Genomic DNA, 16122 nt, shown 5'->3' with positions numbered 1-16122 from the left:
CACAGAATACATTTTAATGAACATAATGCATTCGGTAGAATCAGTCTGCTTTTCAGGGGTTGAAAATTTACAGCGTACTGAATGTGGAATAGAGGGAAAGGACATTTTTGAGGGTAATGATCATGAATTGATTGTAAGTATTTAAAGCACTTTTGACACATCTAAGTAAAGGTATTAAGGAAGTATTTGTCCACACAGATGTAGTGGGCAAAAGAGAGATGGAAGCTTGGTTAGCTCTTACTAAGTTGTGTATATTAGGGAGTTGAGAGAAAGGGTGTGTTGGAGGCGCTATTTAAATCTTTCCTACTGATAGGATGAGGCCATTTTTAAGTGGGCAGTATTATCAAGCTAAGCTGTTCTGTACTGAGTTAAACTTATGCTGTGAACTAAGAAGATGAGTTTATTTCTATAAATTAACATTTTAAATTTAAAAATTTTCCTGGATTATAAGACAGTTTGTCCTTCATCCATTTGCTTTATAAAGTTGTGATCTTATGGATGAAGGTTTGTTTTATAGATGAATATTACAATATCCCTTTATTTTGTAGCCATGAAGCTTATGACTGCTCTGGTAAATGTTGCCTTAAACCTCAGTATTCATCAGGACAATACACAAAGACAGTATGAAGCTGAGAGAAATAAAATGATTGGGAAGAGAGCCAATGAAAGATTGGAGTTACTACTTCAGAAACGCAAAGAGGTAAGTTAGTTTCATGGTAATCAATGGAATTATACTTTGTAAATCTGTTGTAAATATAACAGTGCTTTTTTTCTTCTCTTTTGTATAGACATTTTATACTGAAAAAAATTTAAGGTATATTATTTGATCTCAAAGTTTTTATACAAAACTGGAATATGACCAGTAATGTCTTAATTCTGTCTGATGGCCAAACGAAACCACACAAAAACCTATTTTTGAAAGAAGTTGGTTTAAGAGACAACCGGAAAGAAAAGTTGTCTGGTGTGGGGTCAGAAAATAAAATAAAATGCTAAGTCATAACCAGGGGAAAGCAAAACTGAATTTCTAGGAGAAAGTCAAATGTCTGCGCTTAAGTTGATGTATAAGGCATTCCTGCAAATGAGTAAGATTGAGTAAGATTGCCACCCACCCTCGTTTTCTTTTCTTGTCTTGTCTTTTTTTTTTGCTGTGCTAGGGATAAAGTTCAGGGACTCACGTGTGCTAATAATCAAGTACTTTACCACTGAGCTACACTCCTAGGCCTTGGTCCAATTTTCACAATAAATTTTTCATATGTGTTGAGAATATTTTTATTCATCTAGTTGGAAAAAAAAATTCTAATAGTCTGTCTTATTTGAAAAAAAAATACCACATTGCTGCAAAGCAGATGCATATGAGTTATAACAGGCAACAGAAAACAGCAAACTTCTGATTAAATTATTCCCCATCCTGTATTAGCTGTTAGACCTTCTATGACAAAGTACCATAAACTGTGACTTAAACATTAAGAAATTTATTGTCTCACAGTTTTGGAGATATGTTATACTTTTCATTGTTGTGACAAATTCCTGAGAGAAACAACTTACGATTAATTTATTTTGGCTTATACTTTTGGAGGTTTCAAGTGCAAGGTTGCCTGGGTCCATTACTTTGGGCTTCAGGTGAGACAGAATATAATGGTGGCAGGAACATTTGGCCAAACTGCAAGCTTTTAAAATCTTTCCACTCTATTTTTGTGCTCCAGATTGTCACTAACTGTCTGAACTGTCACTAACCTGCAATAACTGTCTGAAGTCTGGGCTGTCTTGAAATTTCCTCCTTCAGATTAGTCTATTACTATTAAAGTTGGCTTCCTACAAAGTGTCAGGGCAGAAAATATAAACAGATTCTTTGCCAGAATGTAATAAGAATGACCTTTAGTTCAGGTCTCAGTAAACTCTTCATTCCCACCTGAAACCTCATAAACAAAAAAGTCTTTTCTGTCCATATTCCTAGCAGCATTCTGGTTTTCTGAGCTCCCACCCAAATCTCTCATTCACCTCTCCTGTTACAGCACTCTAGGGTTTTCTGTTGTCTGTATTTCCATACTTTAACAAATTCCTCTTGCAGACCAGTTCCATAGGCTTCAGAACCACTTGGTGAGGTAGTCATATTGACGACTCCACTTCTCTGTTACCACTTTTATGTTGAGAGAAAGATTTATTTTAATTCACAGTTCCAAAGGTTTCAGTCCACAGTCAGAAGGATCTGTTGCTTTGGGACAGAGGCCAGGCAAAATTTCATGCAGCAGGAAGGAGTGACAGAAGCTGTTTGCTTTATGGTTTCTAAGAAGCAGAGAGAGGTATAACAGGAAGGAGCCAGAGCCAAGATAAAGGCTTTAAAGGCAGGCCCCCAGTGACCCTCTTTCTCCAACTACCCCCTCCCCAATTTACATAATTCTACCACCTCCCTGTAGTCTGTTCAAGTTTTGAATCCAATGGTTTGTGGGTCAAACCATTGGTTAGTTCAGAGCCCTCAAGATCTAGTCATCTCTGGATACACCCTCACAGGCACTCCCAGAGGTGTCCTTTAAAAATATCTTAGGTATTTCTCAATCCAATCAAGTTTCTAGATTCACCATCACAGTACACTAGTAGTCAAAGATCAAGGTGTTGACAAGGCCATGCTCTGTCTGAAGACAATAGGGAAGAATCTGTGTTAGGCTTCTGTTCTAAATTCTGGTTCCTTGGCATTTGGCAGCATAAATCCATTCCTTGTATGACATACTTCATATGTATGTGTCTGTCCCTACGTTTGTTTTGATCATAATGATACCTGTTACGGCCTACTGTAGTATAGCCTGGTCTTTGGGAATATGATCTGTCACAACCTTGTTTCTAAATATTCCAAAATACTAGGGTTTAGGATGTCAACATTCAAATTTTTGGAGAATACATTTTTAGTCTATAATATATTATTTTTGAAATACTGTGGAAGTAAATATTGAAACTGGATTTTATTAAGTACTGCTGACTGAAATGTATGCCTGTTATTAATTAACTTTTGCATAATGTATCAAAAATGATTTTTAAAACTTGCAATAAGTTACAATAATTTGAATGACTTATAAAAGTACAGATGGACTCTGTCATGCTCGTTTGAAAAATTTGTGACTTTACAATAGTGTGAGAGCAATGCACATTTAGTACATTGAATTTTGACTTCTGGTCTTTTCCTGGGCTAGCAATATACTCTTACTCTTATGATGGTCACCAGCAGCAGCTCACAGTCAGCCACATGACTGTGATACTCTCTACAGTACACTGTATTGCCAGCATTTTCTGGGTATTATACTTTCTGGTCTTGCATCCTGTCATGTCTACAGAATCCCCATCAGTATGTGTACATGAGATGTTCAGCACCCCATTATCAAATAGGCTTTGTAGCCAGGTCCTGGTAATCCTAGCTACTCAGGAGGCAGAGATCAGGAGAATTGCAGTTCAAAGCCAGCCTGGGCAAATAGTTTGTGAGACCATATCTCAAAAAAGACCCATCACAAAAATGGGCTGGTGGAGTGGCTCAAGGTGTAGACTCAGTGCAAACCCCAGTACTGTAAAAAAAAAAAAAAAAAAAAAAAAGGCTTTGTGTTAAATGATTACCCAGTTGTAGGCTAATGTAAGTGTCCTTAAGGTAGGTAGGCTAGGCTACCCAATGATGTTTGATAGGTAAGATGTATTAAATACATCTTTGACTTACAACATTTTCAAATTACTTTGACTTTATTAGGAGGTAACCCCCTCATAATTTAAGCAACCTCTCTATTCCTAAACTTATCTCTGTAAAACTGGAAACTGCATACAGCATAAGAATAAATTTGAAGGAATTTACTTTCACATATAACTAAATATGTAATATATATATATTTTATACAGTAAAAGCAAACATCACTAAATATTACCACACAGCAAATAACAGGACAAATTAGAGTAACAAATACCACATTGAATGTCATTTTGTATCGGTGATTTTGTTGCTTTCGAATACTCAAATTTTTACTCATCACTAAATTATTTCTTCACTATGGTATTTTATTTTGTTGCTGCATTCTCCCACTAGTGTCCAGGATTGTATTTCCTATAATGCCTCCATTTTGGGTACTTGGCCTACCTGTAGTCATGGGTTACATGGATGCAGAATAATGTTGGGAACATTTAGGTGGAGGAATTTTCTTGTACAATGACAAATACATTAATCAAGGATGATCCATTAGTCAAAGAAGACAAAACCAAGCCAAGGACCTGGTTTGCAGAGATGTATAGAAAGTTAGGTCTGTTCTCAAAGCAGATGATACTTCAGAGATAGAATCATGACCACACTCAGCCACAATACTTTTCCTTATAAGTCCTGTGTTGTGCTTGTCTAGAGAGAGATGAAGAATGTGAGATTCCAAAAACAATGCAGTAAAGCTGTAGAAATAATTCAGGTATACTAGTAATCTCAGACATCTCTTGCACAGCAAGCAAAAGAATCGATACCTACCTATAACAAGACTAACTACAAATTAAAAACAGTTGGAGCTTTTATTACAAATAAAATGACCAGTATTTCAATTAACATTTTTATTGTTATTTTCATTTCAGTTACAAGAAAATCAAGATGAAATCGAAAATATGATGAACTCTATTTTTAAGGGTATATTTGTTCATAGATACCGGTAAGGAATTTAAAATATCACTTAAAAGTTTTTAAACTTAAATTACTTATTTGTAATGCAGTCTAATTATAGAGCTGCAAACTCTACTAGTTATTACTTTCATTTTCTTTTCTTTTCTGGAAAACAGCTGTATCTGTAAATGCTAAATAAATGTATGAAGAAAAATTATATCATCTTTACTGCTGCCACGCTCAGAACGTCACTGTTGGAGGCAGCCTACATAATTGCACTTCTAGTGATGGGATATTAGTTAATGTAATCATTAAATTAATGTGGACTTAATAAGATATTATTGACTGTTTTCACATTTGAAAAAATGAAATGCCCTACCTCTTTCCTTTTGGTAATATCTTGTTCATGGTCAAATTGACTGATAATCATTTGTTAAATATCTCTATAAAGATGAGAAGAAAGAGGGACAAAAAGGAACCTTTACAGATATGCAATACTGGATTGTCACTCTTGTTTACCTTCAACTATAAGCTTAAGAACAGAAGCCTTTGAAGTTTTTGTCATATTCCATTGCACATGAGTTTAGTTTGTCTTGCTGTGAATTATGAAAAATTTGAAAATATTAACATAAAAAATATTAAATTAATGAAACATATACATGTATTTCTGCTAATTAGATGTGATATGTTTATAAGTAGAAGTACTCACATAACCAAAGCACTGTTTTCAGACTTTTGAGATAGTTGGCAACTTAATAAATACAAGGATATTATTAAAAGGCAAATAATTTTTGTATATAGGTATGTGTATACACGTAAGTTTGTTATTTTACTTTAAAAGAACTTAAACATTTTAACTGAAAGTATAAAAAGATGTTTTGAAATAGTACCAGAGATTGTCTTTTGAGTATGGCTTGGTGGAGTTTTACATCCTTTTCCTTGCATAATCTACAGTACCATAATCCATTATTGGCATACTTATTTGACAAAAAGAACAAGAATTTAAATATTCCTGTCAAGCAGTCATTTTTGTTTTGTTTCATTTTATACTACAACTTCATCAGCATTAAGGGCAAATAAACTATATATTTAGGTGCATCTTTTGATGAATAGTCACCACAGTGAGCAGGATAATATAGCTAACATCCTTAAAAAGTTTTCTTAACAGCACTTTGTAATTTCTGTCTTCCCTGTATGATGCCCAGGCAAACAGTGATCTGCTTTATGATTTGTGTGCATTTTCTTGAATTTTATAGAAATACAGTTATATAATATATATTCCTCATTTTTGTTCTCACTTTAAGCAAAATCTCAGTATTTCACCACTAAGTATGTTGTGAGCTGTAAGTTTTTCTTAGTTGCCATTTGTCAGATTGAGGATGTTTCCTTCTGTTTCTGTTTTTTCTGGGAATTTTTTATTTCGAATGTATGTTGGATTTTGTGAATTGCTTTTTTGCATCTATTGAGAGCACTATGTGATTTTCTTTTCAAGCACTGTTAATTTGTTTAAATGTATTAATTTTCAAATGTTAATGTGGGTACATAGGTCAGCCCACAAAGTCTTGATGTATTTTTAAATACATATTATTGAATATAATTTACTAAAATTTTCCTAAGAATTTTTGCACCAATCTTCAAGACAGATAAGATATGTTTTCTCTTTAATTTTAGTGAGCTTCCCCAACTGATTTTGGTATCAGGATAATAGTGGCCTTATAAATTGAGGTGCAGTTTGTTCTCGCTTTAATTTTCCTGAAAGTATTTGATATAATTGACGTCATTTTTCAGTATGAATTTTACCACTGTGGCCTAAAGTTCTTATTGTAGATAAGATTTTAATTACTGTGTTAGTTAGCATTTCATCACTAGGACAGATTCCTCAGAGGAACAAATTAAAGGAAGAAGGATTTATGTTGGCTCACTGTTTGAGAGGTGTTAGTCCATCCTGACAGCGAGGACATGGCTGAGCAGAGCAGCTCACATCATAGCAGCCAGGAAGCAGAGGAAGAGTGAAATAGTGATCTTTCTCCTTCTGGTTCTGTTCCACCTGGGCCCCAGCATTTTGGTTGGTACCACCCACATTGAGGGTTTTCTCCAGCAGCATCTTCGCATTCATACTGAGAAATATGCTTTACTAAGGTCCCACTCATCTCTCAATCCAATGAAGTTGAAAATCAAGATTAACCATCAATGCTAAAAATTAAGGTACTTAAGTAAATGGTACATGCCTGTCATCAGGAGACAGATACTAGAGAATTTTAAGTATGAGGTCAACCCAAGCAAAGTTAATGAGACCCTCTCTGGAAAACAATATCCAAAGAAATGGACAGGGGGCATAAGCTCAAGTAGTAGTCTTTGTGCTGTAGTACCACAAAAACAAACAAATAAATAAATAAAATTATTTACCTAGATATTGGGCTGTTCTGATTATCTTGAGTCACCTTTTGTAGTTATTTAAAAAATTGGCATAGTCATCTGTACTGAATTGTGTTCAACAAGTAGCAGCATAAAGTTGTTCAAGTAATGATACTTTCATACCTCTCTCTTTCTTCCCCCCCTTCTCCCTCCCTTACTCCTTTTTCCTCCCTCTCCATCTACTCCGTTCTGTCTCTTCCCACTTCTTACCTGTCTGGTGCTATTTAATTTTATTGACTTTTTCTAAGGGAAGAAAGATTTTATCTTAGCTCATGGCTTTTGTCCATCATGGTGGGGAGGGGGTGGTAGAACAGAGCACTTCACATTGTGGTGGCTAGGAAGCAGAGCAAGAGAGTGGTAGGGGCCAGGACAAGATCTCATATTCAGGCACATGCCCTTAGTGACCTGCTTCTCTAGCTAGGCCCCAACTCCTAAAGTTTTCAGAACTTCCAAAATAGTGCCACCAGCTGGAGACTAACTCTTCTTCAATTCATGAGCCTTTTTTGCTCATGTCTAAGCCATAACTTTGTTTCACTTCTATTCTTGTTAGTTTCTCCAGATGGAATCTGGGATTATTGATTTGAGGGCTTTTCCATTAAGATAAGATTTACTCCTTATCAGTTTCTCGGCAACCACTGTTTTAACTGTGATCCTTAAATTTTTTTGCCTTATGACTGAGATTTTCCTAATTTCTACTTCAGATTATTCCTTAGTAAGTTATAAAAATACACTTGTTGGTTTACCCATCCCCCCCAAAAAATACATTTAGTCTAGTTGTTTGAGGTTAGGTTGTAGTGAGTTTTGTTTTGTTACAGTTCTTGTTTTTATAGATTCTGTAGAATTTTCTAGAGGCAGGATCATCTGAAAAAAGAATGTTTTAGGGCTGGCAGAGTGGCTCATGAGGTAGTGTGCCTGCCTAGCCAGCGAGAGGCCCTGTGTTCAAAACAAAAGAATGTTTTAATTTTTGTTTCTATGTTATCTTTATATCTTTTCCCTTAAATGTGTCTTTATTTTTCATTGATAGCAGCTATGTATTTTTATGAGATACACTGACATTGCAATACAATGTGTATTGAATGTATATTGTGTGTAACAGTCAGATCAGGATAATCAGTACATTTATTTATCATCTCAGACATGTATCATTTCCTTGTGGTCAGATTATTTGAAATTCTCTATACCAGCTACTACGTTGAAATACTGAACACAGTTACCCTGTTGTGCTATGAAACACTAGGAGTTAATACTCCTCTCCACCTCCGACTCTGCATTCATTAACTATCTTCTTTCCAAATCCTGTCCTCTGTGCCTTTCACAGAATCTTATAACCACTATTTTGTTCTCTACTTCTGTGAGATTAATTTTTTTGCTTATACATACATGGGTGAATAAAGACTATTTGTCTTTCTGTGTCTGACTTACTTCAAATGCCATAATGTCCTCATGGTGTCACAAGTGACAGGATTTCATCCTTTTTATGATGAATATGTTATATGTATATACCACACTTGTACCATACAGCAGTGCTTTTACTAGTTGTTTTTTGTTTTTTGTTTTTTTAAAGAAACCTCCATATAGTTTTCCACAATTGCTATACCCATTTATATTCCCACCAACAGGGCTTGAGAATTTCTCCTTTCTGTATCCTTCCCAGGATTTGTTTGTTTTGTCTTTTTAAGTAATAGCCATTCTTACTTGGGTTAGATAATACAGCATTGTGGTTTTGATTTGCATTTCCCTATTGATTAGTGATGTTGACCTTTTTTTTTTTCCCCATATTCTTTCTGGCCATTTGAGTTTTTTATTGTTGTTTGTTTTTTGCTTGTTTTCTTGGCAGTACTGGGGTTTGAACTCAGCCTCACACTTGCGAGGCAGACACTCTTACCACTCCACCAGCCCTAGGCCATTTGAAAAATGTCTATTTCTGTCATTTACCCATTTTTATATTGGATTCTTTTTTTCTTTTAAGTTTTTAAATTTCCTTTTATATCCCTGATATTAATCCTTTGTTAAATAAATAGTTGGTAGATATTTTCTCCTACTTTGTAGGGTACTTTTTCATTATGTTAATTGTTTTCTTTACTGTGCAGAAGGTCTTTAATTTGCTATAACTTATATATAGTATAATTAATTTGCTAATTTCTAATTTTCTTTGCTGATGGGTTGATATACCAAAAGATACTGCCCAGACCAGTGTCCTGAAGCATTTCACCTTTGCTTTCTTCTGGTAGTTACAGTTATTGGTCTTACATTTGTAGTGCTATTTCTGTTTCTGCGGCAAATGTCATTGGCATTTTGTGACAAGTTACAAAATTTGAATATTTCTAATCCATGAATATAGACTTAACATTTTTTTTTTAGACTTAACATTTTTTTACCCTCTTTCATTTCTTTCTTCACTGCTTTATAATTTTCCTTATAGCAGTTATTCATTTCATTTCTTAAACTTATTCCTACATGTTTTATTTTATTATACTTCATTTCACTTCATTTTATTTTGTTTTATCTTAAAGGGATTGCAAATAAGATTGGTTTCTTGATTTCCTTCACAGCAGTTTCGGTATTGGTGTATTAAAAAGCTACAGATTTTTATATGTTGATATTTTGTATCCTGCAACCTTGCTGACTTTATCAGGTTTTGTGTTTTGTTGTCATTCTTGTTTTTTTATTTTTATTTTATTTATTTTTTATTTTTGGAGATAGTGTCTTGCTATGTCACCTAGGATGGCCTCAAACTGGTGATCCTCCTGCTTCTGCCTTCTGAGTGCATGTGCTACTGTGCCTAGCACTGACTGACTTTATCATTTTTAACCCTTTTTTGACTGACTATTTGGGCTTTGTATATATAAAATGACATATCTATAAACATCCTGTTTTGGATGCCTTTTTTTTTTTCTTTCTGTTGCTGTGTTCCTCTGCCTAAGACTTCCAGTATTATCCTGAATAAGAATAGTGAAAATAACATATTTGTCTTGTTCCTGATGTTAGAGGAAATTATTTCAGGAGGGTATTGACTAGGTTTATCATATGCAGCATTTATTATGTTAAAGGATGATCCATACCAAATTTTTTTAAGAGCTTTTATCATGAAAGAATGTTGAATTTTATCAAATGCCTTTTCTGTACCTGTTGAGGTAATCAGATGATTTGCCCTCAATTACATTGATGTGATGTGTTAAACTTCTTTTTGGTGGGGGGTACTAGGGTTTGAACTAAAGACCTCACACTTGCTAGGCAGGCACTCCACCACTTGAGCCACTTTGCTAGTTGAATTCTTAGGATAACTCTTTATCATGGCAAAGAATCTTTATTGTGTGCTATTGGATTTGATTTATTAATATATTCAGATTTTTTTGCATTTATGTTCATTGACAATATAGGTCTGTACTTACCTTTTTTTGTGTGTATTCGTCTGATCTTTGTATTAGAATGATGTTCTCATAGCGTGAGTTTGAAAGGGTACCTTCCCTTTCAGCTTTTCAAGTAGTTTGTGAAGAATTTACATTATTTCTTCTTTAAATGTTTGATAGAAAGTACATTGAAATCAACCAATCCTGAACTTTTCTTTGTTGGTAGACTTTGACATACTGATTCAATGTTGTAACTTGTTATTGTTCTCTTCAGGTGTTCTGTGTCCTCATGGTTTAATTTTGGTAGGGGATATGTGTCCTGAAATTTATCTTTGCAGGTTTTCCCAAAATTGTTGATGTATAGTTGTTCATGACAGCTTGTAGTGTTCCTTTTGAACTGTTGAAGTATCAGTTGCAATGTCTTCTGTTTAACCTGTATTTATTTACTCTTTTCTCTTTTTTTATTTCTTGCTTAGTCAGGTAAAGATTATCAGTTTTATCTTTTTAAAAAAAAACTTTACATTTTAGTGAATTTTTATGTCTTTTCATTTATTTCTGCTCAGATCTTTGTTACTTCTACTAACTTTGGGTTTGGCTCATTCTTGTTTTTCTATTTTTTTTATCTGTCTCACTCGATTTGAAATCTTTTTTCTTTTTTTCTGGTTAGGTGCTTATTGCTACAGACTTCCCCTTTCTTAGTGCTTTTGCTGTATTAAAGTTTTTAGTGTGTTCTGCTTTCATTTTTATTATTTTATGAAAAATTTTAATTTCTCTTTTAATTTCTTCATTGACCTTTTGTTCAATCAAGAGAATATTTAATATCCATGCCTTGTACATTTTCTAAAACTCTTTTTATTATGGACTTCTATTTTTATTCAGTGTTGTCAGAGAAGATACATGCTATACTTATTTGCTTACTTGTTTGGCAGTACTGGGGTTAGGACTCCGGGCTTTGCACTTGTAAGGCAGGCCTTCTGGTGTCTGAACCAAGTCTCCAATCCTCTTTGCTTTGGTTATTTTGAAAATAGGGTCTTGCTTTTTTGCTCACACTGACCTTAGCTGTGATCCTCCTGTTTTAATCTTCTCTCCATCTATAGAAGGACAGGCATATGCCACCCCACCTAGGTATTGTTTGAGGTGGGTTCTTGGAAACTTTTTCCCCAGGATTTCCTCAAACCACTCTTTTCCTGGTCTTAGCATTCCAAGTAGCAAAGGTTACAAGTGTGAGACACAGGTGCCCTGCTGTTTTTGTTTTTGTTTTTTTTTATTTGCTGAGACTTGTTTTATGCCAAACATATGGTCTGTTCCATGTGGTTATGAGAAAAGAATGTGTATTGTGCAGCTGTTGGATGACATTTTTATAAGTTTGTTGGATCCATTTGGTCTTATTATAGCTCAATCCAATGTTTCTTTGTTGTTTTCTTTTTCTTTGGTCTGGATATCTCTCCATTGATGAAAGTGGCATGTGCAGGTCCCGAACTTTTCTTGTATTAGAGTATGTCCTTCCTTTGAGGTGTGGTAATTTTGCTTTCTATATTTAGGTGCTCTAGCATTGGGTACAAATATATTTACAGCTGTTGTTTCCTCTTACTGAATACATTATTAAGCAGTAAAGATCATTGTTAATTTTATTTTTTACTTAACATCTATTTTATCTGATAAAGTAACTACTTTTGCTCAATTTAGTTAACATTTGCATGCTCTGTCTTTTTCCATCTCTTGTTTTCCAGTATACATATGCTTTTAATGGTGAAGTGGATTTCTTGTACTCAAAGTGTCCTTGGGTCTTTTTTGTGTTTCTTTATTTAATCCATTCAACCAGGTTTTGTCTTCTAACTGAGGAATTTCATCAGTTTACATTTACTGTTATTACTGACAAGTAAAGATATTCTCCTGTTCTGCCATTGTATTACATTTTTTAGTTGTTTTGTGTGTGGTATACATAAACACACACACACACACACACACACACACACAGTTACTGGGGTTTGAACTCAGCGTTTTGTATTTGTCATGCAGGCACTCTACCACTCGAGCCATGCTCTCAGCCCTGTTTTAATTTGGTTATTTTTGAAATAGGGTCTAATCATTTGTACCCAGGTATGCCTGGACCACAACCTTCGTATTTACACTTCCCACATAGCTGATATCATGCATTTGTCACTGTATCCAGCTTATTATTGATTAATAGGAGGTTTCACAAATGTTTTACTGGACTGGCTTGAAACTGTGATCCTCCCAATCTCTGCCTCCCAAGTAGATAGGACTATAGTTGCTTTATATATTATTTGTTTCTTTCTCTCTTCTGTAGTGGTTAGGTGGTTCTCTGTATTGATAAAATGTAGTTCTCTTTGGTGTATCAGCTCTACTGAAAAGTTCTGCACTTTTGCATGTTTGTGATAGTTATGTTCTTTCGCTTCTGGTGTAGGGTTCACTTTAGCATTTCTTTTAGTGCCAGTCTGGTGGAGGTGAATTCTCTCAATGTTTGCTTGTTGTTCATATCTGAACAATAGCATTACTCGATATAGTGTCTTTGTTTGACAGTTCTCTTGTGCTGGACTTTGAATATATCATCCCATTTTCTCTTTGCCTACAAGATTTCTGTTGGCAAGTCTTGTTGTGCATTGTGGATTCCCTTACATGTGACCTGATGCATTTCTCTTTATGCTTTTAGAATTCTTTCTTTGCTTTGTACTTTTGACAGTTTGAGTACAACATGTGTCAGCGAGGACATTCTTTCAAATTTATTAGGGTTCCATTTTGCTTCCTGAATATAGATACCTGATACCAAGATTTGAAAAGTTTATGGTAATTATTTCATTAAATAGATTTTCTATGTCTTTTCCTTTTGCTTATGCTTCTAGGATCTCCATAATGTGAATCTAATAATTGCTTGCTTGCTTAATCACCTGCCATTAGTCTTTTCTTTTTGTATTCATATGTGCATACACCGTTCGGGTCATTTCTGCCCCATTCCCCCACCCCTTTCCCTATCCTCCCCCCCGCCGCACCCCTTGATACGCGGCAGAAACTATTTTGCCCTTATCTCTAATTTTGTTGAAGAAAGAGTATAAGCAATAATAGTAAGAACCAAGGGTTTTTGCTGGTTGAGATAAGGATATCTATATAGGGAGTTGACTCGCATTGCTTTCCTATACATGTGTGCTACCTTCTAAGTTAATTCTTAGGGCCAGACTAACCTCACTCAGAATGATGTTCTCCAATTCCATCCATTTACCAGCGAATGATAACATTTTGTTCTTCTTCATGGCTGCATAAAATTCCATTGTGTATACATACCACATTTTCTTGATCCATTCATCTGTAGTGGGGCATCTTGACTATTTCTATAACTTGGCTCTTGTGAATAGTGCTGCAATAAACATGGGTGCGCAGGTGCCTCTGGAGTAACCTGTGTCACATTTTTTTGGGTATATCCCCAAGAGTGGTATTGCTGGATCAAATGGTAGATCAATGTTTATCTTTTTAAGTAGCCTCCAAATTTTTTTCCAGAGTGGTTGTACTAGTTTATGTTCCCACCAGCAGTGTAAGAGGATACCTTTTTCCCTATCCTCACCAACACCTGTTGTTCGTTGTGTTGCTGATGATGGCTGTTCTAACAGGGGTGAGGTGGAATCTTAGTGTGGTTTTAATTTGCATTTCCTTTATTGCTAGAGATGGTGAGCATTTTTTCATGTGTTTTTTGGCCATTTGAATTTCTTCTTTTGAGAAGAAGTTGCCCATTTCTTTATTGGTTCATTAATTTTGGGAGAATTTAGTTTTTTAAGTCCCTATATATTCTGATTATCAGTCCTTTGTCTGATGTGTAGCTGGCAACTATTTTTTCCCACTCTGTGGGTGTTCTCTTCAGTTTAGAGACCATTTCTTTTGTTGAGCAGAAGCTTTTTAGTTTTATGAAGTCCCATTTATCTATGCTATCTCTTAGTTGCTCTGCTGCTGGGGTTCCACTGAGAAAGTTCTTACCTATACCTACTAATTCCAGAGTACTTCTTACTCTTTCCTGTATCAGCTTTAGAGTTTGTGTTCTGATATTAAGATCTTTGATCCATTTTGAGTTAATCTTGGTATAGGGTGATATACATGGATCTAGTTTCAGTTTTTTGCAGACTGCTAACCAGTTTTCCCAGCAGTTTTTGTTTGAAGAGGCTTTCTTTTCTCCATCGTATATTTTTAGCTCCTTTGTCAAAGACAAGTTGATTATAGTTGTGTGGCTTCATATCCGGGTCCCCTATTCTCTTCCACTGGTCGTTGTGTCTGTTTTTATGCCAGTACCATACTGTTTTTATTGTTATTGCTTTGTAATATAGTTTGAAGTCGGGTGTTGTGATACCTCCAGCATTGTTGTTTTGACTGAGTATTGTGTTGGCTATTCATGGCCTCTTGTGTTTCCATATAAATTTAATGGTAGATTTTTCAGTCTCTTTAATGAATGTCATTGGAATTTTGATGGGAATTGCATTAAACATGTAGATTACTTTTGGGAGTATCGACATTTTTATTATGTTGATTCTACCAATCCATGAACATGTGAGATCTCTCCACTTTCTATAGTCTTCCTCAATCTCTTTCTTCAGAAGTTTATAGTTTTCCTTGTAGATGTCATTCACATCCTTTGTTAGGTTTACACCTAGGTATTTGATTTTTTTAGAGGCTATTATAAATGGAATTGTTTTCATATATTCTTTTTCAGTTTGTTCATTATTGGTGTATAGAAATGCTACTAATTTTTCAATGTTGATTTTATATCCTGCTACCTTGCTGTAGCTATTGTCTAGGAGCTTTTCAGTAGAGTTTTTTGGGTCTTTAAGGTATAGGATCATGTCGTCTGCAAATAGGGATATTTTGACAGTTTCTTTACCTATTTGTATTCCTTTTATTCCTTCTTCTTGCCTAATTGCTCTGGCTAGCAATTCCAGTACTATGTTGAATAGGAGTGGAGATAGTGGGCATCCTTGTCTCGTTCCTGATTTTAGAGGGAATGGTTTCAGTTTTTCTTCGTTAAGTATAATGCTGGCTGTAGGTTTGTCATATATAGCTTTTATAATGTTGAGATACTTTCCTTCTATTGCTAGTTTTCTTAGAGCTTTTATCATGAAATGGTGTTGGATCTTATCAAAGGCTTTTTCTGCATCTATTGAGATGATCATGTGGTTTTTGTCTTTGCTTCTGTTAATGTGGTTTATTATGTTTATTGATTTTCATATGTTGAACCACCCCTGCATCCCTGCGACGAAGCCTACTTGGTCGTGGTGAATGATCTTTTTGATGTGTTGTTGAATTCAGTTTGCCATTATTTTACTGATGATTTTTGCATCAGTGTTTATTAAGGAGATTGGCCTATAGTTCTCCTTTTTGGAGTTCTCTTTGCCTTGTTTTGGAATAAGTGTAATACTGGCTTCATAAAATGTGTTAGGCAGTTTTCCTTCCCTTTCTATTTCGTGGAACAATTTAAGGAGGATTGGTGTCAGTTCTTCTTTAAAGGTCTGATAGAATTCAGCAGAGAATCCATCAGGTCCTGGACTTTTCTTTTTGGGGAGACTCTTGATTGCTGCTTAAATTTCATTTTGTGTTATAGATCTATATTTCCTATAGTTCAGTTTTGGATGATCATATGTATCTAGAAATCTTTCCATTTTTTTAAGATTTTCAAATTTATTTGAATATAGGTTCTCAAAGTAGTCTCTGATGATTTCCTGGATTTCCATGGTGTGTGTTGTTATCTCCCCTTTTGCA

General features: G+C 34.9%; 1 protein-coding gene across 5 annotated transcripts in view; it reads left to right on the top strand.

The window, feature by feature from the left end:
• Stag1 (STAG1 cohesin complex component) overlaps positions 1 to 16122 on the top strand; it is a 369238-nt gene that overhangs the window by 214252 nt on the left and 138864 nt on the right. For all 5 annotated transcript variants that reach the window (XM_074059901.1, XM_074059900.1, XM_074059903.1 and 2 more), the window contains 2 exons: positions 549 to 700; positions 4579 to 4652. In XM_074059901.1, the coding sequence (XP_073916002.1) occupies positions 549 to 700; positions 4579 to 4652 (226 nt within the window). The remainder of the gene's footprint in view (positions 1 to 548; positions 701 to 4578; positions 4653 to 16122) is intronic.

This window comes from Castor canadensis, chromosome 17 (assembly GCF_047511655.1).
Source record: "Castor canadensis chromosome 17, mCasCan1.hap1v2, whole genome shotgun sequence".
Classification (NCBI taxonomy): domain Eukaryota; kingdom Metazoa; phylum Chordata; class Mammalia; order Rodentia; family Castoridae; genus Castor; species Castor canadensis.
Note: the sequence above shows the minus strand (reverse complement) of the source record. Positions and strands in the feature narration are given on the sequence as shown.